The sequence below is a fragment of the Scatophagus argus genome, chromosome 5, assembly GCF_020382885.2.
Source record: "Scatophagus argus isolate fScaArg1 chromosome 5, fScaArg1.pri, whole genome shotgun sequence".
Classification (NCBI taxonomy): Eukaryota; Metazoa; Chordata; class Actinopteri; family Scatophagidae; genus Scatophagus; species Scatophagus argus.
In genome coordinates, this window is record NC_058497.1 from 18392759 (window position 1) to 18416718 (window position 23960).

Below are 23960 nucleotides of genomic sequence, written 5' to 3' on the forward strand. Positions count from 1 at the left end.
AATATACTATGCTGTGTACTTTTTTACATGAAATACACAGTTAACTGAATCAAACTGTAATATTTATTTTACCCTCCATTGATGATGCCAGATCCTTCACTGTGAGCGAATCCAACTGGAAGAAGAAAAACTCCAACTATAAGCACGTTCAGGGTTCAAGAGTGCAGATTTTAATCATTATCTTATGAAGATATGTTGACCATCATATAATAAGAGCACATAACAGGTGTATAAAATGTGGCTGTCATTTGATGAACCGATGAACCTGTGTTTTCTCCTGCTGTATCTCCAGTCTACAGCAGCTAAATTAACAAGATAATAAGAGATTCAGTGTGAAAAAAATCCAATCTTTACTAATTAGTGTGGCAGTGATATAAAATACTTATGGGGGAAAAAAATCATGTTTTCCTTAAAGCTTTAAGCTCCACTGAGTATTTATGAACACCGACAAATATCTCTCCAAGTCAGAAAACGACTGATGTGCTTATGTGCTTGTGTGCCAAAGGGTGTATTCTAAAATAAACTGCATGTAGTGCTTACTGTTTATATATGCCTCAGTGTTTTCCATTATGGCTGCATTGAAAACTGCCCAGTGGGGGTTAAATAGATTTTAATTAACTGAATGCGCAGTGAAAGTGCATGGGCAACGAAATCACAAGTAAAATTGAAAACATTCAACGGTGCCAGAGATGTCCTCAGCTGCCTCTTGAGAACTTTGTCAGTGTCATTTATTGAAAACAAAATCTGAGGGTTTGGTGTACAACAGCTAAAGCCTCTTTTTCTCTTTTAACTTCTACTTTCTATGAACAGGATATATATAATGAATAAAATGTGACGGAGTGTATCTGAGAGCGTCTGAAAATCATGTCATTAAGTTTTTATGTTGTTTTACAGCTCATTCTTTGAGGCGCAAAAAGAAGGGCGCTGAAAATCTCTGAGAAATGTAACATACCAGAAATTCCTTATTTTATGATCCACAATATGTGATATTTTCCAGTTAATACTTTGAACACCTGTCACGATGCCCAAAAAAAAAAAAAAAAAAGCTGGTTAAGACAGACAAGTCAAAGCTTTTCCCCACTTACCTGCTGGTGTGTATGCGAAGGACGTGGTGTAGTGTCCCAGCCGCTTCCTCCTGCGGTGTCGACAGTACAGCCAGCCGCTGAAGCCCATCAGCACCAACCACGCAGCCACGCCCAGTCCTGCGATGAAAGCAGGCTGCCGGACAACGCTTGTTATCTGCTCTGATATGCTGAGGTTGCCGCCTTCCTTCGCGGGCGTTGAAGTCTTGTCCGTTGGGGCAGCTGAAAGAAAAAGACATTTGGACCTAAAGGAGCAGTTTGACACTTTGTTTTCTTGCTGCTGAGAGTTAGAGGAGATGATTGACACCACTCTCATATCTGTCAACAGGCTATTAGCTGAGGACAAAGCCTGAAAACAGCTGGAAACAGCCTGCCTCTCAAGCTAACTAATTACCATGTTTGAGGTTGTTGGCTCCAAAAACTGAAGTATGAGAATGACACGCTGTGGGTTTGTGGGGGGGGCATGTTTATGTTTTTCTCTGCCAGACACATGGGAACAGCACATAAACCTTCCATAAAGCTTGATGTTATTACAGTTTGATTTTTGTACAGATTAATGTGCTAGCAGGCAGACTTTGTTACATTTGGACAGAGCCAGGGCAGCTGTTCTCAGGCTTTATGCTAAGCTAAAAGCTAACCAATAGGTTCAGACATGAGAGTGGTGTCGATCCTCTCATTTAACTCTTGTGAATGATTATTATTCATACAAGTTTCCCAAAATGTCAAGCAATCTCCCCCAAGAAAAAATTGAAGCATAAGGGTAATTGTCTATTTGGCTAACAGGGCCTTTTTACCTTGAAATGAGAAGCGTAATAATCTTCTGCCTGCCAGTCACCAAATGTTACTCATCGTGTTAAAATTTCTCAGCTTCACTGTGAATTCTTGACTAACCCTGAGCATTTTCAAAACCCAAAACATAAGTGTTGATGATGCCCCCGTTTTTAGATCATTTACACGACACAATCAACGCTCCACACACAGATTTCACCTGTGGTAAGCCTGCTGAGAGTACATCTTGTCATATTTCTTTATGTGTAGTAGCTTTAGCAGTTCGAGTGACTCACTGAGAAGCAGGCTGACAGGCTGGCTTTGAGTGCCCACACCCAGGCTGGTGACAGCAGCCACCACCACAGTGTAGCGGACGTGAGGCAGCAACCCTGTCAACAAGATGGACAGAACGGCTCCGTCCACAGTTCGGTTTATCTGGTTCTCCTGCTCCACGCCGCTACCCAGACACCACACCTGATTGACACCAGACATAGGGGTTAATGTTTGAGTCTCAAAAGATATAAACACGCAAAGGCATTCATTTATCCTACATGCCCAGGGGACAAGATGAGGCACGGTATTACAGTGAGACACTTTTTTCAGAATTGAAGCTTTATCTGGTAGCATACGGTGGTGAATGAAGGCATATACAGATACAGCAGAGATTAAAGATGAAAGGGATGTCAGTGCAGTGACAGTTAAAAGCCAGATTTAAAATCTTGATGTTGCAAATATACGTGCCTGCATACCTGCAGTGGAAGAAATATTCAGAGTAGAAACACCACAGTGAAAATCCTCTGAGTTAAGGTCTTGCTTTTTAATTTATATCAAAATTTTGCTATAGTGAACAAGAAGTAAGTCAGTATTGATTGTTTTTTTTTCAGTTAAATATCTATAAAGATGTCAAAAATGTGACAAATGTTCATAAGAAGTTCCCAGAGCTAAGGTGACAATTCATGTTTTTAAAGCTATAAATACATTTACCTGATAAATAACAATAATAAATTATAACCTAAAACTCTGTTGTGTTGTATTGTAGAAGTTGCACAAGTCAAAAGGACTGAGCATCGCCAGTCACCAGACTCAGTAACGCTGGTTATACAGAAGTACCAGTCAAATGTTTTGCTCACATTGGCCACATGCTGTTGGACTTTCCAGACCAAGTAAGGCTGTGGCAACAAAGCTCCTGATGATTAACTTTGATGAACTATTCATTTGTGAGATGGGGAATTATTTCTTTCATCAGGAGCTGCATAGTCTGGCTTTCAGGGTAGAAAATTAAGAGAAAAATGTGCTTAAAATAAAAGTAGTCATGCAAAAGGTTAGCAATTTAAAGTGGCAGCTGGTCGACCTGAAACTAACTTGAAATGCTAATGTCATCTATAACAATTCATCACAATTCATAAATCTGCCTCAGTACATTTGTGTAGCACTTAATTAAACGTCTTTAGTTACCTTATGGCTCTTTTATAATCTCTGTAATGTACTTTTTATTTTTTAATTAATGAAGCTTTGTGATGTTGGGATGCTTCAGCTCAGTAGTACTGATTCAACATTTAATTTTTGACATGTAAGCCACGGGAGGCTTGTGCAAAACACTGTGTGTGGTTTACAGCAAATTAACTGTTTAACAGGATTAAGTGAGATCCTTGCCTTCAGCTGATGAGCCTCCACATACAAAAGGATCTGACACTTCATGATCAGACGTGTGCGATTTTCTCATAACTTTCCACATGCAGTAGCAGATGGGAAGAATAAATCAAAACAATAGAACTGTGTGTTCCTTTTTGGCATTTTTTCCCCTGTGGGATAGCAGCCTGATGATTAGTAATCAGTGTTGTGCCCATGCTCAGAGACAGATAATCAGAACTAAGTGTTTTTTGCAGAGCAAACAGATGACAGGGACAGTCAGCGCTCACAATCTGATGACAAAATTGAGTCTTTTTCTGTGGCGGCAGCACATGTACTGGCAGCAGATATGAGACAACGAGTAATTACTAATTGTTAATTAAAATCAGTGTTTTTTTTTCATGACTGTCTAAACACAAATTTTGACAACACTGAGTAACGGCTGCATAAAAATACAAACAATTTGTTCCACTTTGTTTTTGCAGCGTACGGCTGTGTGACAATATGACGGTCTTAAAAGCAGAAATAAACAGAGACAGGGTGATGTCTCAGGAATCGGGTGTAGTCGTATGCTGGTTGCCGCAGTCTCACCTTGTACTCCCGAATTATCCCACTCTGAGTGTTGTGAGGCGGAGGCTCCCAGGACACGCTGATGCTGGAGCCGTTTGTGAGCTGAACCACTGATACGGCCTGTGGAGGTGCACTTAAAGCTGGAGGCAGAGATAAGAAGGAAAATTAGAATTCTTTTATTATTATTATTATTATTAACTGATATGATTTAAAGGTCAGTAATTTCCGGATAAGTTCCTAATAATGTCCAAGAAGTTTCCTTTAAACAACTTCGTAATATGATTGTTTGGAAAAATAGAAATGTCCTTGGAAGAAAAGTTCAGTTGAAATCCAATTAAATATTCTTTTTTTTTTTTTTTTTTTACTCATCGGAAATTTTTTTCTCATTATATACCATACATTGGCATGTTCAAATAACCTGCAGCACTAACTAAAAGAATACAAATTTTTTGATTATTTTCTAATTTCATTAAACTCTACTTGAATTTTTTCCAAACAAATTTTTCAAACTTGGCAAAATTCATCCATCCAATCCATCCATAAATCCAAAATATCTAAACAAAAGAGCTCTGATGTTTGTGTTAACATGATTCCAAGGAATACTGGAAATACTCTTCTTCACTTGTACTGTTTGATGAGAAGATTAAGTCAGTTAGCTTAGCTTAGCATACGGACTGGAAACTGCCAGTTTGATTGTGACGATACAGTGAAGTTGACCTTTGACCTTCAGGATATGAAATGTCATCACTTCAGTGGAGGTTATTAACCGGACCACCTCGTTGAAGTTATTTCCAGGAGTCTTCAGCAAAATCTCACTGTGAGAAGACTCCTGAAAAATCACCACAACTCCTAACAGCTTCTCATTTTAGACTTCAGATTTAATACGGATCAAACAAACAAGATATAACATGTGTAATTAGCGAGCTCCAGAGATCACTAGAGCTTATTTTTCAATTCTCCACCAGAAATTGACTTAGCTTATTTCTGATACCATTCGACTTCTTCATTAAGGACAACAATATCATTATTTTACTTCATAATTGCAGTTCTATGCTACAGATAGCAGTTATTGATATGCATTTCTTACCCTCCTCAGGAGTACGCAGCAGAACCATGAGGCTGTCGTGTCCCTGTAACTCATTGAAGTAAGGGCGTATCTTGATCTCATACTCTGCGCTGCTGTGCAGATCCGCTAAGATGATGCTATGGTCAGAGGTGGCCTCCACATCCTGGACCGACCAGGAGCTGCCGATAGTCCGGTAAAATACACGATAACCCTGAACATAGCGAGACTGATGGCCCACCTGAGAAGAAAAAACATTAATTGACACATTTACAGCGGAAGCAGCAGTTCAAATTCTGCTGGAAGAAGTTTTTAAAGTTTATTTTCAGAGATAAGCACACTGCAAGTTGTATTTGAAAGTAGACTTTTTCATCCGTCAAGCATTCAACTCACAGTCCAAGAAATCCTGGCGCTGGTAGGAGACAAAGCCACTGGCTTCTGCAGGTAGATGGACACCTCGCCTAACTCTCTCTGCACTTGTCTGTGGTCCACACCCTGTTCTGCAGGACTCCCATCTGTAATAACAAAGACATCCAATCAGACCAAACCAAAAAAAAATGCAGGCAAAAAGCAGTTATTAAAAAAAAGATTTTTTGATGAATTCAGCATTGCTCACAGCGATGAGGAGCATCACACTGAGAAAGCAATTAGTCTTTCTTCTTTCTAAACCATGTGGCTCATTATCTTGGTTGTCAGCCTTAGATTAAGCATCTCCAATTTCTTGCTCTGACAATAAGCGAACTGAAATAAAGATTAAATTAAAATAATGTAAAATTTTTGCTTATGTAACCCACCCTGCGTCCTGACAGGCTCAGAGATGGGACTGGGGTCACTGAGTCCATAAGAGTTGACTGCTCGGACAATGAAGAGATAAACAGTGTTGGGGAAGAGTCCGACCACCGTGTGCTTCTCGTGCTTCACGTGGTCCGCCACCGTTTGCCAGGTGCTGCCAACTGATTGGCTGTGGGGGAAAAATGGTTATAGTTTGTCTAAGAAAATGTTTGTTTATTTTATGTGGACACGGTTTAACCACACCAACGTCATGAGAGATAAACCAGCATGAGTAAAAAGAACAGTTAATGTAAACCATACAGTCAGCAGGCACCTTATAAAGTACAGTTTCAACAGATGTGCTGAGCTCTTTCTGAACATTTAACTTTAACTCCTGTTATCGTCAGAGCTCAGCGTCATATAGAGATAACAAGTTAATGGCTTTGATGACAACTTTGTCTGTCGCTTATCACCTGATGACAAAAGAAAGTGGAACGAGTAGTGTCAAAAAGAGAGATCTAAGTTTTACATGTTGGGTAAATCTTGTGTTAGCCCACATGGCAACTAAAACACTAAAGTACTTTTATTAAGTTGCGAAAATATTTGTTGCCATCATGAGAAGGCAAAGTGTGAAACCTCAAGGGTTTCCTCCATCCATTTGTTGGTATTAGGGCTGTAACTACACATTATTTTCACTCTCACTGAATCTGTCAGTCCCCGTCACCATTTCCCAAAACACAAGGTGACATTAGAGTCAACCAAGAGTCCAAAACCCAAAGAAATTCAATTTTCATGTCAGTTCAAATTATATAAATCATAGAAAAATATCCCATCCTCACTTGGCTGGTGATTAATTAACTGTCAGTTAAATAAGAAGATTTATACCACTCTCATGACTGTGCACTAAGACAAAACAGCCGGAAACCGGTTAGCCTAGCTTGGCATAAAGACTGGAAATGGGGGGTGGGGTGCAGGTACAGCTAATCTCAATGTGTCAAATGGTAACAAAATCTACCTCAACAGCTCACTAACTAGCATTATATTTATTCAAATTACATCTTGTGTGTTTAATCTGTACATATTGCACTTTAAAAATGTCAATTTCTGGTTTCCTCTGGTGCTAAGCTAAGCTAAACCTCTCCTGGCTATGCAGCGAATTATATCAATCTTCTCATCTAACTCTCTTTAAATTAACAAGACAGAGACAGAAATGCAAAGCAATCCAAACACAACCATCTGATGAGCTCGCCATGGTTCCTAAGAACCAACAGCTGAATCAATGAACAAATGAATGAATGAATGAATGAATTGACGAACGAGCTGCTTTTTGGATCCATGAGATTCTGTGCATCTAAAAACACATCTCTGCTCTCAGCTTGCAGGCAGAACAATGACAAGTTTTATTCCTTCTCTTTTACCGCAGCAGGTGAAGATGACGGCCTCTGAAGGAGAGCTGCGAGGCTGTGCAGGGACAGGGGAATATCAAACAGAACAAGCTCAATTTAACATTTTCCTCAACTCCTTGGAGGAGAAAATGGCAAGGTAATTACCAAAAACACGTCATAGAGTTTTCCTATCATCAGTGGCTTCTCCTCTGCCACCTTTCTCACCAAATGTCCTCGAGAAACAGTTCTGACATTTAACTTTTTATGTAAATGGCTTTGGAGTGGAAACTACAGCTGTTGCTTTTGCATAAATCCATCAAGATTTCCCCTTCTTTCAAATCCAAAATGGAAGTGTGACCGTGTGCTGTGTACTAGCCGGGATACAATAGCAGAGAGATGTCAGTTTGTGCCTCTGTCTTTGTTCCTGCTGATGCCAGAAAACAAACATTTTCAAACAATTTGTTGGTGGCGGAGCGTGCAAACAGTGAGTGGATCTTCATCACCAGCTCGGCATGCAAGCCTGCCACACTGAGCTTTCCTTCCCATACAGAGATAACTGGACTTGTGTGTAAGTGTGTGTGTGTGTGTGTGTGTGTATTTGTCTGTACACTCGGTCTGCACGCTCTCTGCTGTGTCTGTAATGAGTGAACTCTCCAACTGGGCTGGCGACCCCCTCCTTCCTTTGCCCCAGGACAGGACAGAGCTGCCAAGCTGACCACTGGAGTAATTGTCTCCTCTTTCACTCACTGTCCCTGGTTGGTTGTTAGAGCTGCTATGACTCTCCTCGGGACGCCACGGCTAAATACTTCATGCAGCGAGTGTCGCGTTTTCACTTCAGGACTTCACTTAACAGGACTGTCTTCCTCTCGGGCAGAAATGAGTCATTTCCGAACTCTAATGACTCTAAATGAATAAGACTTTAATATCTGTGAATAGTCAGAATACTAACAAAGTAAAAGAGAGTGTGGATACAGTTAAAATAGCTACATATATACATACATATCTTTTTAAAGACAGTGAGACCTGAATCAGGGGTGAGAGGAGCACCAAATTAATCTACTCAAGAAAAGATTGTCTTTACTAAAGTTTAACTCGGGCACAATCGGATGGCATAACTGGTTATCTAACAGCTACCTTCTCAGACAGAGTGTTTACCAGTCATGAAGTGTTTAATGACTGGTTTCATAACACCTTTAATGTATATTAAATCAGGATACTTTGGCTTTCATTGCAAAACAAAAGCTATTACATTTCAGTGTCCACCAAAATAGCCACCAGCTGCACGGCTTGTAAATAGGCCAAAAAGTATGAACTTTTACAAGTTACTTTAGAAATGAATCAAAAATCGTACTGTTTCCACCTTATAAAGCCACTCACAGTCCTGCTCCATCTTACATTTGTGAGGTTTTGGCCCCACATGTACCCGAGGCCCTTAGTCGTTTATGTATTTTTTTTGTTTTTCTGATGTGAAAAACATAAAAAAACATTCTTTCTGACAGTTTTAACCAGATTGCTATATTGGAGAAACAAGAAGCTTCCAGTGCTGGTTAGAAAAAAAAATACCTTCAGTGGTTTTACAAGCTCAAAATCATCACTTGATTTAGTTCATTTGCAAACAACATCTCCATTTGTATTTACTTTCCTAAATTGTGGTGGGTGGTTTTCTCTTATATTTTAGGGGAAATCAATCAAGTTGGTGTTGGTTTATTCATTTTAAGAATTCATGAATTCATGAACTCTTCAAATATACCCAGCCTGGAAAAATGACTCGAAGACACCACGAAGACGTGTGTCACCACGTACCTGAAGGCCTCAATAATGTAGGAAGTGACAGCAGCCCCCCCTTCGTGAGGGTTGGACTGCCAGGTGAGGGTGACAGTGTTTTTGGTCACATCCGTCACAACGGGTTTCTGGGGAGGCCCTGGCAGTTGGATGAACTCAGAAACTCTGGATACCGAAGAAGCTCCATTTTCTGTTAGACAAACAGGAAGAAAAACACGAGTAATACACTCCATTACACTGCAACAACAGACCGACTCTGATCAACATTTGGTCTGAAACCAGGCTGGATTTCACTGTCACGTTGCGGCCACAGGCTGCGCTCTTATGAAGAACATTGGCAGAGTTTGTAGTTTCTTGAGCACGGAGGTGTAGTGTGAGAGTGACGGAGTGTGAAGTGTAACAAAGAGGCAGAATGTGAGTGTGAGTGGTGTGAGTACCTCTGACAGTCAACATCCCACTCCAGCTCGACTCCCCTGTGGCGCTGGATGCCACACACGTGTACATGCCTGAGTCTGCGTCCTGTTAAGCCGCAGCCGACGGAGAAGACAGACATCCAGAACAAAGAAAATTGAAAACAGATGCTGCATGTTAGCATGATGCATCACAGTTTACAATATACACTACAACTTATAGTTCTTATAGTTATATCAGTTCATATAATTCCAAATCAGTTCATCCTGTCTTCCAATCCAAGAAGTTTTCAGCATGGAATGTATTACTAATTATGGAGAAAATAAAAATGTCCTTAGAGGAACTACTATTGGATTACTATTGGAAATTCATAACCCTACATTATGAACCGCAAGTTTGACTTTCACACTTGTGCATGTTCAGCTGTGCACAAATACTCTCCAGGTTAGACCAGCAATTATGCTCGTGCACCGAATGACTCTTTTTCTTCTCCTATAATTAGCACTCGTGACATAAAAACACATCTCTGAATACTTCTTTGACCAACGGTGTCCGATTTCCTTCGATTCAAAAGCTATCCATGCATACCTAAACTACAACATCCCCACTCTGCAGTCATCATCTCAGCCTCTGAAAGCTTCTCTGCTGCAAACCGTGACGCACCACACTCTCCTCTGCTTGCACTCTTGTTTACATTATGAACTGTATATGAATGCATGCTTCACTGACACTCTTGGTGTTTACTCCAGCCCTGTCCTGGCTGAAAGCCAGACTGCTGGAACTATCATCAGACCATATGAGATCATCCACCGCAGTGTTGACCTCTGGCTGACTGACAGCACAGCGTGTGGTGCAGGTGAACCTCTTTAGATGACTTCAGCTAATGATAAAATATTGATGGTGCATAGGGGCATCAGCAGGACAAATATTTTTAGTACCTCACTCGTCATCTCCGTTTCCTCTCTTTCTTGTCCCCTTGTCACCCCCCCTCCCCTCCTTGATGCCACACTAATGCATCTCTTCTGTTCCATTGAGCACATTGGCATGGCAGATTTCCCCTGCCTCAGTGGTGCACTGGACCAAAAATTAATTCTCCAAGTTTGCTGAGCACCACAGCCAGAGAAACAGGATGAGAGAGGAAGTGAATAAGCACATTCTGGGCAGGAGGGGGTTTAATTAAAAGCTGGGTAGGTGATTAATCATCTATTGGCAGTCAATTAATGGAAATGATGCTGCTTTTGCTCAGTCCTGCATGCACTCACTGACCTCCAGGTGGGGTTACAGCACAAAGGGGTGACTGACTGTTCCTCCATCAAAGCAGCACACATTAGCATTTACAAACAAGCCCCTTCATTAACATTACAATTACACACCGCATGAGCACATAATTGCACTGGAGAGATATGCACTGCCTTAGAGGGATTGGTCTTTGAAACCCAGCCTCACCTTAATTTTACAAACGAAAAAGGAATCTATAATGGAAAAAATACAAAGCCACGTGGGCTGTAGAGAAAGTGAAAGAAGGTCAGAGATCAGACGGGAAAGTTTTGCAGCATTCTGTGCTCATATTTATTCCCTTCAGTCACACAGTCAGTCGAGAAGGTGTTAACGCCTCTCTTATCCTTTTCATCCCCCTTCCAATAAATAACACTCACTTAATGCAAAGCAAATCCTCCCACTCACACACCTTCATATCTGTGATTTGCAAAGTGCCATTTTCCATCAAGGTCACTCTAGGGTTATTTCCCTGAAGCCTCTCTCCATCCTTCTCCCATGAAATCTTGACTGAGGGCCCTCCAGTCACACGGCAGTGAAGCTGCGTTGCGGCACCCCGAGACACAGTCTGATTGGCTGGGCCTTGCCGAATAATCGGCGGGACACGACCTGAGGGACCTATCGACGTGAGAGTGAGAGGAGGAAAGATGTTATGTTACGAGGTGTCATCTCTCTTCTTATTAGCTAAACAGCAGATAAAAACATATTTGGAAGGTGTACAAAATACGTATAAAAATAAGATTAGAAAGCTGCCATGAAAACGATGTAAATACTTCAGCTGCTTAGTGGGCAGAAAATAAAAGGCTGCATAAAGAGCAGAAAAGCAGCCTAAATGTGGTGCTTACAAACTGCCTGGGGAAGAACACCAAGCCTAAAATTCATTGCTCATCCAGCATGGGGCCCATAATTGTGCTCGTTCTTGGTTTTTTATGAGCTTTGTTGTTATGCACCTACTTAGCCTACCTACTTCGTAATTAATATGTTTTCTCCTCATTAGCTCATAGTACAAAATAAAGAATAAGCCTCCCTCTGGTTCAAAACGTGATTATGTGGACATCGTGACATCTCACCTCCCTCCACCTCCAGCAGCGCCCTGGTCAACACGCTTCCTGCCACACTGATGGCCTGGCAGATGTAGAAACCAGCGTCCTCGGGGTGGACGTCAGTGATGGTCAGTTCTCCGCTCATGGAAACAGAGTAACGACCAGACTGTGATGGTGGCTGGCCGGGGAACAACAACATCTACACACAAAAACAGACAGCAGAACAGAAAATACACATAAGGCTACACTGTGTCTGTTTTTCAAGAGAATGATAATCATTTAATCTATAAGATGTCAGAAAATAGACAAAACTGTCTCAAATTGCTTGTTTTGTTTAAATGGCAACCTAAAACCCAAAGTCATACACTTTGCACTGCTTCTTAGAGAAGCAAAATCCTTACACTGGAGAACATCAGCTCAACAATTTCACATTTTTGCTTCAAAAACCTATTTATCAATTCTCAAAATTATTGTTGGTTACGATCTTTTGTTGGTGTACAGTTTATTAACACTTTAGGGCTACACCTAATGACAATGACTACTTAGCCTGTGTCTTGTTTTATCTGTCTTTATATGTACTGTCATTATTTTCATTAACAGTTCAAAACCCCAAATTCCCACAGTCAGTTTAAAAGCACAGAAGACAAAGAAAATCAACAAGCTGGCAAACTATTAATCACTTTTCAAAATTCTTGCTGATTCATTTTTGGTTAATCAACTAACTGATTAATGGTTTCAGTCCAACATCTCACTGACATATCCAAACAACCAGAGGCTACATCCATGCTAGCAGCTCCGTCAGGCTGTAGCTAAAAGAAACATCAACATGTTAAAATGCTCACAGTGTCAATGTTGAGTATGATGTTTAACAGTTATGCTGTTTACCAAATTCACCATCTTAGATTAGCATGTTAGCATGCTAACATGTTATGAGACAAAGAGCACAGCTGAGATTCATGGTTATTTCAATACGTGTTGTGAAGCATTGGACAATTTGAAATTCTGGATGTAAAATGAACAGTCTTTAATGTACATATCAAATTTTGTTGCAACCCACCTAGCACTTCTTAAGGCATTGCACTCAAAATTACAAATGTCAACTTCAAGGTGGCACTAGGGGAAGATCCTATTGGCCTTCACATAATTTTGTGGCAATTCATCCAGAAGACATCTCAGACTGGACCAAACTGGTGGGACGACGGAGAGTCATAGCCACTAGCATGGCTAAAACACAGGTCAAACATTGAAAAAAAGGGTTGTTTTGGTGTTTTTGGGATGTCGGCCACTGACAGACGTTTTGTAGTTGTCCCATTCTGTTTTTTTGTAAGTGAGATGGATGTAAAAAAGGGGGAAGGGATGCACATCAATCCATTCAGCCATCCATTTCATTCCTCTAAGAGGCTTAGACTTCAGTGGAGGGACCAAGGTTATAAGGCGACACATAATCCCCCAAATACAGCAAAAAAAAGCTCTACAAACAGCCAAGCCATGCCTCAACCATCCTGCAGACTAAAGCTTATTCATAAAATCTGTAGCTGAACTTCCCGTTTGCTTGCCGACGAGCTTCCAAAACATCTGAAGCTGTTCCTACAAGTCAGTGATCCCAGCTGCCGTTGAGCAACAGGGTATTTATAGCTGGGTACAATGTGGAAGGAGGACAGTGTTTGTCTGCAGGTTTGCCCTAAAGACGCAGTTTCCACACCTGGTGTACTTCCTGCCACATCTCCCTCCTGCCTTTCTACTTCTTCAACTCACCCTCCTCCCTTTCGCTACTCTCTTACACCGCGGTCGCAAGCAGGAGAAACATTTTCCGCCAACGCAATCCCGCAATGCCTTCCAACACTTTGTCTCTACTCATATCTCTGAGCCAAATGCAAATGTGCTGCACTCTCCTCGCCCATTTTGCTCAGAAAAATGAGTCTTGAAGAGTGTGGGCAACCCAGAGGAAAAAAAAAAAAAAAAGTGTCAGAAAAAAGTATAATTAAATCAGACAAAACCTGTTCATTTTGTGGTGAGTCTTTCTCGCCTTCAGAACAAAGAAGGTGTGAAACTCCGCTAGTTGATAAATGATAAACAATACATTATGAGGAAGATTTAGTAAAATCCTCAACTACACATAAGTGTCACCTTGAGGCTTATTTGAAATCAAATATATTCATATGTATATGTATACAGTGATTTTTAAACAGGAATTTACTGCACTGGGAAGTCTGCGTTGCTGCAGTATTTGGCATCAGAGGAGCTCTTGTTCTCTGCTCCAGCCTCTTACCTGGCTGCCCTCTTTCTGCCAGAAGATGGCAGGTGGAGGGTTTCCTGTAGTGCCACATTGGAAGGTAATGCTCCTCCCCTGGGTGGCAATCTGGTCTCGGGGCTTCGTGACAATCTGAGGTGGTACTAGGAGAGGAAAAGAATCATGATCGTCAGTTAAAGTGTATGAAACCCGTTGCTTATTGACTTCTCTCTTCCCACTCTGCAATCATCATCTTGTCTTTTAACTCGAGGTGGAGGGAGCAATAATTTCTTTTTCTCAAAGTTTCCCTCTAGTCAAAAGTGTGTTTTACTTCTTGTTCCTGTAGGTGAATGTCTGAGCTTCGCTGTGCCAAATGAAGTGCAGACTTTGACACTAAAAAGCAGTTTTCACATCCATTACTGAGATTTTCTTTGTGTCCGTTGATAAACTCTGATATTAAAGAGGCAGCCTGCGAGCATGATGGTTTGAAGTTGATCCTGGTACAACCGAGAATGAACTTCACAGTGAAGTAGGATACATCTGGTGTCCAGCAGTTATACTTGTGAAATGAAAATATATGCATTTTCAGACATTTTTTTTTTATGAGGGAGAAGGAGAAGGTGCCATTTTTATGCCATTTTTCTTCACTAAAAGACAAGTCAAAGTCCTGCATTCAAAATCCTGCTTAAGTAAAAGCACAGGCCTATTATTGAATAAAAGTGTCAAAAGTAAAAGCACTTGTTCTGCAGAACAGTGTCACCTGTGAATGACGTGTTATTATGTAAGAGTTGTCTCCTTAACCTTCTGTGCTTTTTGATCTCTCACTACACACTACACGCTACACACACCCTTTAATCTACAACAAGAAGCATTACCTCTTTGTCCTATGGAAAAGAAACAAATCATCAGAGCACAAGGCAGCGCTGGTCGGATGACATTTACTCAGCTATTCTAGGAAAGGTCTGGCAGGGCTGCCGATTTCCAACTCGGGTCGGATCATTGCGTTAGCCACATCATCACACCCTCTGTAGATTTACACTGACCACCGCCTTGTACCTCCCATATGAATAATTGGTTCACATTTCCGGTCGGATGACAAGCTTCTCGAGCCTGGATTCATCCTCTCTACAAATCTCTGTGTGGCACATGTGCACACACACACACACACACACACACACAAGCAAGAGCATGCAAGCTCATATTTGGCTTAACACACAAGACGTCTGAGTCATCTGTGTTGTGTCATAACGTTCTCATTAAGAGTGTGTGTTCCCAAACACAGAGGACGCTTCACACTTTAATCAGCATCAGAATGTTTTGATCATGTTTTTGCGAATTTTCTTTTCATGAGATGTTGTAATGTCTTTAAACAAATTGGATGTGTTAGTCTCACACACTTGCTGTCTTATGACTTGTCTGTTTAGTGCGGTTAAGTCTAGCTGGCAGTGAGAAGTCTAGCAGCTGGCGTAGCTTCGTATGAACGAGCTGCACGATGTACAGACTGCCAGGGAGATAACATACAGATAACACATTTTTTAAATGGGCGTTGGGCATCTTTTCCAATTGGATGGATACCGACAAAAATGGTGCCTGTAATGGGAAAGATAAGACATTGTATCTGATTTACTGCATATCCGCTGATTTGGGAGTTCATCTGATCAGATTGTTCAGCTCCCGCATTTGGCACTTGCAGTGAAGATTATTATTTTCTTCTTAATCTAAAAGAGCTTTTCCTGCTTATAAAAGATTCAGTAAAATACATACATGTACCAAAGAAGATATTAAAATCATAACAGTAAAATTAATAGAGGTGTTACTACCACCACTGATACAAGTCTAGTTACTTAAAGGAGCATCCCACTAATTTTTTTGTCTTCAGCAGCACTGGAGCTGCTTTGTCTAATTAAAATACACCTGATGCTGATGTAGTGATGTCATCAGGTTTCTTTTAACAAACCTACAATTTAATAACTGAGACTACTGTGTTAGAAAGCACAGGCATGGGAGAAAGACGTGTCTTCACTGGTCAGATAACAAAAACAAACCCCACATAGATTTGCACTGTGGGAAACGCAGGATTTAGGGTTGTTGGAGCTCGACACAAACAAGGGAATAAAAGTCAGGATATCTCAGCTTTTAACGCAATGATTTTGACATTCCTGTTTATTTCTTTTTGCTCTCTGTCTTAATGTTATGGAACAGTCAATCTAAATTGCCACAGAATTATTTCAATATTAACACCATGTCCTTGTTTAAAAGTGAAGACCAAGGCCACCGTGTAATTAAAAACCTCCACAGCTGCATTTTCCACTACTGTGGCTGAAAATGAGAGGATTTACATGTTGTCACAGCATCCTGACACACTCGCCACCACACAGCAGATGTGGGTTTGATAGGAGTCTTTAATCTGCTGTGCATTAAAGTCACTGTGTCTGAGGCTTACTTAATGTCTGACTGCAGCAACAGGCATGTTGTCACCAACCCAGCGCCTAATGGAGGAACATATTTACACCATTAGGCATTGATTTCGATTTAAAAACCATTAGGAATACCATTCAGAGAAGTGGAGGAAATACATTAGCATAACACAAATGCCTTATTTTTTTAAGAGCAGAATTAGATGCAAAGTAAACTAATGGAATGAGCCAACTGGAATGATGACAGGGTTTGATAAATGATGGAAAAAGATGGAAAATTAATGAGTTGGATGAAACGCTGAGCTACAAAACAAAACTGGTGACACCATGGAAAAGAAAAAAAAAAAAGCACCAGAGTGAATAGAAAACTGCTCGCTTGGATTTCATTTACACTGATAAAAGCATTAGTGGATGAAGTCGTCTGAGACTATTTAAACTGACACACGGAGACAAAGAAAAAGGGTATGGGGAGGAGGAGGAGGAGGAGGAGGAGGCGGAGGTGAAAGAAGGGAGATAAAGACACGGGAAGGGAGAGGGAGTGAGAGTCATGTCTTATTAATACCAGGACTGCTCTCTGGCAGTGAGTTAAAGCACACATCTACCAAACATCTGTCAAATGGCGTAATCCATACGGTTTAGCATAAGCTCCTGGCAGGACCGCTGGACAGGCGTTCACAAAGATACACAGATATAAAAACACACTGAATTGGAAAGGAAAGGGGAATTTGCATGATACTGTTGTGCCATGTGACTGGATGTTATCCTATGCATGAACATGGCTGCAGGTATGAGAGCTTTTTTATGCATGCCTAAGTATGTGTGTGTGTGTGTGTGTGTGTGCTCATACAATATGCATGATGCTTTTCTTACCATGGACCTGCAGCATGGCTGAGGCCTCTGTCTTGCCCACACTGTTCTCGGATGTGCAGGTATACGTCCCTTCATCCTGCTCCTTCACGCGGAACAAACGGAGGCTGTTGCCATTGCGGATTTCAAACCTGAATATGAGGAAAGAGAGATAATGAAAGATCTAAGAGAGAAGCACAGTCAAAGAAAGATGACCATACTAATCTACACAAAGCGAAGAAAATCTGCCTGTGGTACATATAATGTCATTTCTTCCCTTGTCAATCAACCTGTTGCAGGGATTTTGTTCCCACTAAGGTGACATTATCTTAAAACAAGTGGAACAATGTGCCTTATCAGCCTTTGATATTGTCAGTGGGAATATTCTTTAAACAGCTGAAAATAAATGTTTCACTTGATTTAGGAAAAAACAACATTTTTATCTCTCGATAGAAGATTAAATATGTAGTCACGGACTTTGCAGAGCAGAATTATTTAAATGACCAAATATAACCACAGTGCAGAAAGCAATCCGGCTGCCTCATCTATACAAGGGATACAATGAATCAAATTAAATTAGAATTTGCTTTCTTTCATAGACTCATAAACCGTAGAAACAAACAAAAATAAAGACATAAAATCAAGAATAGAAGAAAGACATAATAGAGATATAATAGAGCTCTGTGACATGGTGACCAACATATCTGACATTTTGGGACTCGTAATATTAGTGTCACCAATTCAGTATCTGACCAAAGGTGAAATATGGTCACAATGTGCCCTTCAGATATGAGAGTAGTGGGGCTCTTTTCATCTAACTCTCAGCAAGAAAGCAAATAAGCAAATTTCCCAAATAATAAACTCAACAGCTGTTAAAAAGAAGCACTGCAGGGAGACAAAATCACCTGCATTAATTGATTAATTAAATGATATCTACAACATTTAAGTTAAAGCTGTATTCCTTAACATTACATAAAGCTGTACAATTCTTGACTGCACTGTGTAAGTGAATAGTTATATGTAAGTATTACTTTTAGAGTTTTACAGAGTTGAAAGTTTTAATGTTGGAAAAGAAAAAAAAATGTCATTTTTTTAAAATAGGCTTAGCTAAATATATATTATATTGAGTTTAGATGGAAAAAAGGATGAATCTGGTCACAGGAGGATTGTGCCAACTAATGAATCTTCTTTGGTCTCTTCCATTTCTGAATTTATATTAGAAAACTGATAGACAGGCATGAATTAATGAACAATTACTCCACATATGTTTTCTGGGTCACATGAGTTAATAATCCAACACAGAGACTTGCATCTGGTGAAGCTGTATTTCTTATTCCTCAGCCTCATAAGACACTGTTATATCACCAGCCCGACTCTCCATTGGCCGTCACTCCTCACCTCCCACGGGGAAGCTCCCCTTCCTCTCGCCGCCATCGGACAGTGGGGGCGGGATCTCCGTGGACCTCGCACAGGAAGTCCACAGTCTCTTCCTCCATGACCACCTGGTTCACGGGCCTCCGTACCAACACAGGACGTTCTGCGGAGAAGAGGGTTTCAAAGGCCTGGTTTCATGTTTATAAAGGACTTACTGGCTGCGTAAATGTCAGAAACTCACCGTATACCACCAGCTCTGCGGGATCGCTGTCCCTCTCTCCAACCATGTTTGATCCCACACAAACATACATGCCGGCGTCGCTCTTCCTGGCGTGAGAGATCATCAGTTTGCCTCCACGCATCTGAAAGACGGCACACAGAAACAACAGCTCGTGTGATTGGTCTTCAGGACAGAGTGTGGAACAATGTCCAGCTCTTGATTTTATACATGAGAGGAGAGAACAAAAGTGACAACAGATTCTGAGGCATTTTGCTCAGTCTTTGAATCGTGGTCTCATCGTAAATGGCTCTCTGCCATTCTCCTGTACTGCTGAATGTTGGTGATAAATGGTGGGCCTACACAACAAACAAAATCCAAATCATTTCATTTATCTACTGTTTTGCCATGTATCCACAAGAATGAGAGAAAACATCTACAACAACTGGGCCCTGCAGTCGACCCTCACATGAGTAAGTAGTGCCTTTGTTGGGGATTATTTTCCAATTTGGCAATCATTTTTCGTCTTTCTGGCTGTTACAGAGTTAAAGAGGTGAAACGTCTGCACGGTTTGAGTTGAACTCACAGCGATGCGCTCATCCTTGGTGCTAACTCGGACGTTGTTGCGTTTCCAGGACACGATGGGCTCAGGGTGTCCACGTGGAGGCACACACTCCAACACAGCAGGCTCACCGGCGGCCACCACCACATCACTCGGGGCCTGCCGGAAATCATCTCTCAGGACTGGAAGGAGAAACACAAAGAAATCTAATTAGCTTCAGAAGCATTGTCTGTCTGGTGTATTTTAAACAAAGGCTGGAAATCGGACCCACAGATCGGTGAGCAGCGGCACAGACTGCTACAATCAAAAGAAACACCAGCTTGTCTTGGACATCATTTAGGCTTGTTTTCTTGAGTGAACCATCTTCCTGCTGAGGGTTGGACGAAAACAAGCTTATTGAGAGAAAGTCGATTAATGTGTTTGCACGTGCTTGACTGCTCAAATCCCTGGCAACGTCCTTGTTAGGCCATGCTCTACCTCTTCAAATGTTTTCCTACGACTGTGTCCTACTCTGCTGTCTCTCCTGTCAGAGCAGATGAATAATGCACGTCTCTCAGTCCAACATGGAGTAAACAAATAACGGCACATTCATAATTTAGCCCATGTGTGAGGGAGAAAAAAATGGCCTCCGCATTAATGAAAGGACTGCGTCTCTGATTCCACACGCCATCTTACAAATCTGCAGTGAGCGAGAAAAGCCTGTCCTCGCGTCACCCCTCAAGTGTGCACCGCGGATGACGACAGGATGAGATGGGCTTTTGACACTGCGACCTTTGATACGGTATCTTCTAATCTTCTGCTGTGATTGACACATGAAAGACTTAGTGTGAACTGTGAACCGGAGCCTCCTCATGAGTCCTCCTGTATAATGGAAACTCATACTTCAATGCTGACAGGCTCACTCACACACACACACACACACACACACACTCGTCATGGGTCCACCATCCAGTAGCTACAGCTTTCCTTTCTCATTATTATGGCATAATCAATCAATACAATCTCCTTTTACACGTTCATGAATATTTAACAATCTTTCACAGAAATAAAAGATGAAAGATCATCTGCTCTTCTGCCGACATACAATCCATGACAAGAGACCCAACATTGACCGTACTTCTCAGTCATCAGGACCCCCATAACCAAGAGTATGGTGGACCCTTTTTGCCCAAAACTAAACATGCAACAGAAAAATGGCAGGGGATTGAATGAGCAGGGAGTTTTGTTGTCTGTTTATTTCTGTTAGATACTTGTTACACTTAAGACCAGTTGTTTTCTGTGTGATCAGTGAGAATTGCCACTGTTAAATCTGAATCAGTGTAAACTGTGCTAGAACACAAAACTTGACAGGAGTAACTAGTGAACTATCGATTGCTGTAATCTCGCTTAGTCTTTACTCATTAGGATTTAGTGACATTACGGTAATCCACCGTAAATCAATTTAACTCAGGGGTTTGTTCATTCTAATTCAATTACTAATATGCCACATTAATTATCCACTAGTATATCTGACGTGTGTGTGTGTGTGTGCCTTAAAAACACCATCAGTATTCTGACAGGCTGGGGGTCGAATAAAATCTAATCTGAAATGACTTCATCACAGCTATTTAAAGGTGCAAAATCATTCCTCACTGTAGTTTGACAGTCATAATTGTCTTGGGTAAACAGTTATGAATAATCCAAAATGGTGCCAGTCAATTTTTTTTTCCCTCAGGTCTGAAGTGGACATCATTCACTTCGAGTTAATCGAACACACAAGGCCCCTTAAACGGAACTTAATCGAAACGCCATGACATTTAGGCTAAGGGAAAAGCAAGAAGTCTTCACACAATTAGGACTCATTCAGAACTTCTAACTCTTTGACGTTATCCAATTTCTCACTAAGCTGCAGTGATATCATTATTATTATTCTTAGTCAAACACTGCAATATGTCTCAAAGCAGGTGATCATGTGACAATAGAGGAGAAACTTGCCTCATAAAGAGTACTCATAAGCATATAAACTATATAGACAACGCACACCAACAGGGACTTTAACGGCATCACATCCTAAATACACAGAGAGCTTTGCAGCTGTAACAGCTTTCACTCTTCTGGGAAAGATTTCCTCAAGATTTTGGAGCATTTCTGTGGGAATATTTTACCATTCACGCAGTAGAGCATTTGTGAGGTCAGACACTGATGTTGGACCACAAGGCCTGGCTCACAGTCTCTGTTCTGGTTCATCCCAGAGGTGTTGGATGGGGTTGAGGTCAGGGTTCTGTGTGGGCCAGTCAAGTTCCTCAACAGCAAACTCATCCAACCATGTCTTTATGGAGCTTTGCTTTGTGCACTGAGGCACAGTCATGCTGGAATAGAAAAGGACCTTTCCCAAACTGTTACCACAAAGTTGGAAGCATAGCATTGTCCAAAATGTCTTGGTATGCTGAGACATTGAGATTTCCCTTCAGTGAAAGTAAGAAAAGTAAAACACATTAACAGGAAAAATAAAGAGCCTTTGCAGGAGCTTTAACAAGGACTATATGTAACCTGGTGGACTATAACCAGTAAAGGCACTCACACTCCTCCCAAAGGTCTGTTCACCAAATAATCGAGACCCTGTTCACTTGGCTGCCTGTTTCAAATGCTCTGCAGAGCTGAAGGGCTAATTGAAAGCACTGTATTATTTTTAGACCTCCGTCTGTGAGGTCTGGTTAGATGGGTGCACAGAGACCTTTGTTTCACTGCCATGGTGACTGAAGTGAAAAAGTTATGGGTAGAGAGAGCTAATCCCTGAACTGCATACACACACACACACACACACAGATACAAATTCACACACATGCACGCACACACCTTTAGCATTTGAAACCCAGAGTCCCCGGGCACAGACTCCCAGAAAGTGGGACATGTGAGGGTTGAAACACATGCCAGAGAGCAGCAGAATATATTCTTGACATCACTACCCCCAAACACTTTCTTTGAAGCTGCGTTCAAGTTAATGTGATCCTTTAAAACGCTGACTTTAAAGCTCGCTTTGCCAAATAGAGTTTCCCACGGATGTTTTTATGTGATGATGATCCCACCATGGGATCAACCAATCTGATCAGGAACACTGAGACCCCTTCCCCCACCCGAACCCCCTCCTGAGGGGCTACTGTCCCAAACTTAACTTCTCAGACATAATACAACTCCAAACAATCTCCTAAAGCAGGCTGTGTGCTTTCGCTTCCGTCCACCCACACTGGGCTCTGACCAAGGATGGTTTCTTCAGTGCAGCTGAGGTTTGACCCTGCCTCTGCAGAGACAAGTCCTCATATTCCCTACAGGCACTTCCTGTGAGATTAAATAATGGTTAAGCAGGGCTAAATGACTGTGAGTGGTTTCATCATTATTTCTGTAGGCTCTGAGAGTGGGCATTCATTTTCAGAACTTTAATATTTCAAGGATATACAGATTAGGAGATTTAATCTCCCAGAGAATATTCATCACTTGATTTTTAAGTGATATTTATCTCTATAATATTAGTGTTAAGCAGAGAGGAGCTCCAGGACTGCAGAAGGGCCATCTGTTAGTGTTTTTAGAAAAATGAACAGAGGTAACAGAGGGAGGAAGGGGGATTAATCACAAGAAAATGGTATGATGCATGAATGTATGCAATGCTCTGCGAGTACAGCTGATGTATAATGTATACAGTGCTTTTCTGTTAATTGATTGTGACTTCATCTACAATCCAGCAGCTATGAGGCAAATTACTTCACAGTTCACAGACCAGAGCATTTCCTCAGGAAGATGGAAGAAACATGATGGCTGAGTTTGACAGATAGGACAGAAAAAAAAAGATTTTGTACTAAAATCAAGGTGACAGTGAGCGTAGGAAGCAGACAGAGCAGACAACACGGGCCAGAAAGATGTATGAATGGCTATAAATTCAGTGGTTTTGTGGCTGACAGGTAGGAGGTTGGACACAGGGGTCAGCTGAAGTGTGTTTTTGAGAGCCAGAGATGACCTGCTGCCCGGCTCCTATTGTTCTTTTATTTCCGAGTAGAGTAAACCCGTTAGGGAGGTGGTCTAATCCCATTGCCTTGATACTGCCCTGTCACAGCTAATGGAGGCTTCGCTTACAGAGAAGAGAGATTGTTTTAATCCATCCATTGTCTGATTGTGTTGATGGAGGATGAGAAGGAGACTCCAGGGCAAACTGTCTTTATGAAAAACTAACGGCTATAAATTCCACCACTTTGCCCAAAATGTGATGACGTTTCAGTTATAAGCGGACATTGCATACAGGCAACACATTGTGGATTATCAGCGAGTGCTCATATGAACCAGATCGGTGGTGATTTGCAGCAATTTATGAATGAAATTCGGCCTGATGATTTCTTTGCGTCCGAGATCAGTTAAAAACTGCGCGTATAAACAGCTTTCATCACCGATTCTCCCTGGTGTACAGAGGACGTACCAGAAGAAGCCAAGAGACAAGCTGCAACCAGAAGTTCGATTCCCTCATAATCCCTCATCAGGGGTAAGAGGAACATCTGGCTCTAAAGCCTTTT

The 23960-nt window shown here is 41.3% G+C and overlaps 1 protein-coding gene across 4 annotated transcripts in view; it reads right to left on the minus strand.

The window, feature by feature from the left end:
* Positions 1-23960, minus strand: part of zgc:77784 (uncharacterized protein LOC402947 homolog) — a 43436-nt gene that overhangs the window by 5909 nt on the left and 13567 nt on the right. For all 4 annotated transcript variants that reach the window (XM_046389909.1, XM_046389910.1, XM_046389911.1 and 1 more), the window contains exons 3-18: positions 19450-19607; positions 18888-19008; positions 18671-18809; positions 17297-17424; positions 14049-14173; positions 11807-11978; positions 11149-11354; positions 9488-9569; positions 9072-9240; positions 5907-6073; positions 5506-5627; positions 5137-5353; positions 4071-4189; positions 2147-2324; positions 1086-1304; positions 73-115 (exon numbers count right to left, since the gene is read on the minus strand). In XM_046389909.1, coding sequence (XP_046245865.1) covers positions 73-115; positions 1086-1304; positions 2147-2324; positions 4071-4189; positions 5137-5353; positions 5506-5627; positions 5907-6073; positions 9072-9240; positions 9488-9569; positions 11149-11354; positions 11807-11978; positions 14049-14173; positions 17297-17424; positions 18671-18809; positions 18888-19008; positions 19450-19607 — 2365 coding nt within the window. The remainder of the gene's footprint in view (positions 1-72; positions 116-1085; positions 1305-2146; positions 2325-4070; positions 4190-5136; positions 5354-5505; positions 5628-5906; positions 6074-9071; positions 9241-9487; positions 9570-11148; positions 11355-11806; positions 11979-14048; positions 14174-17296; positions 17425-18670; positions 18810-18887; positions 19009-19449; positions 19608-23960) is intronic.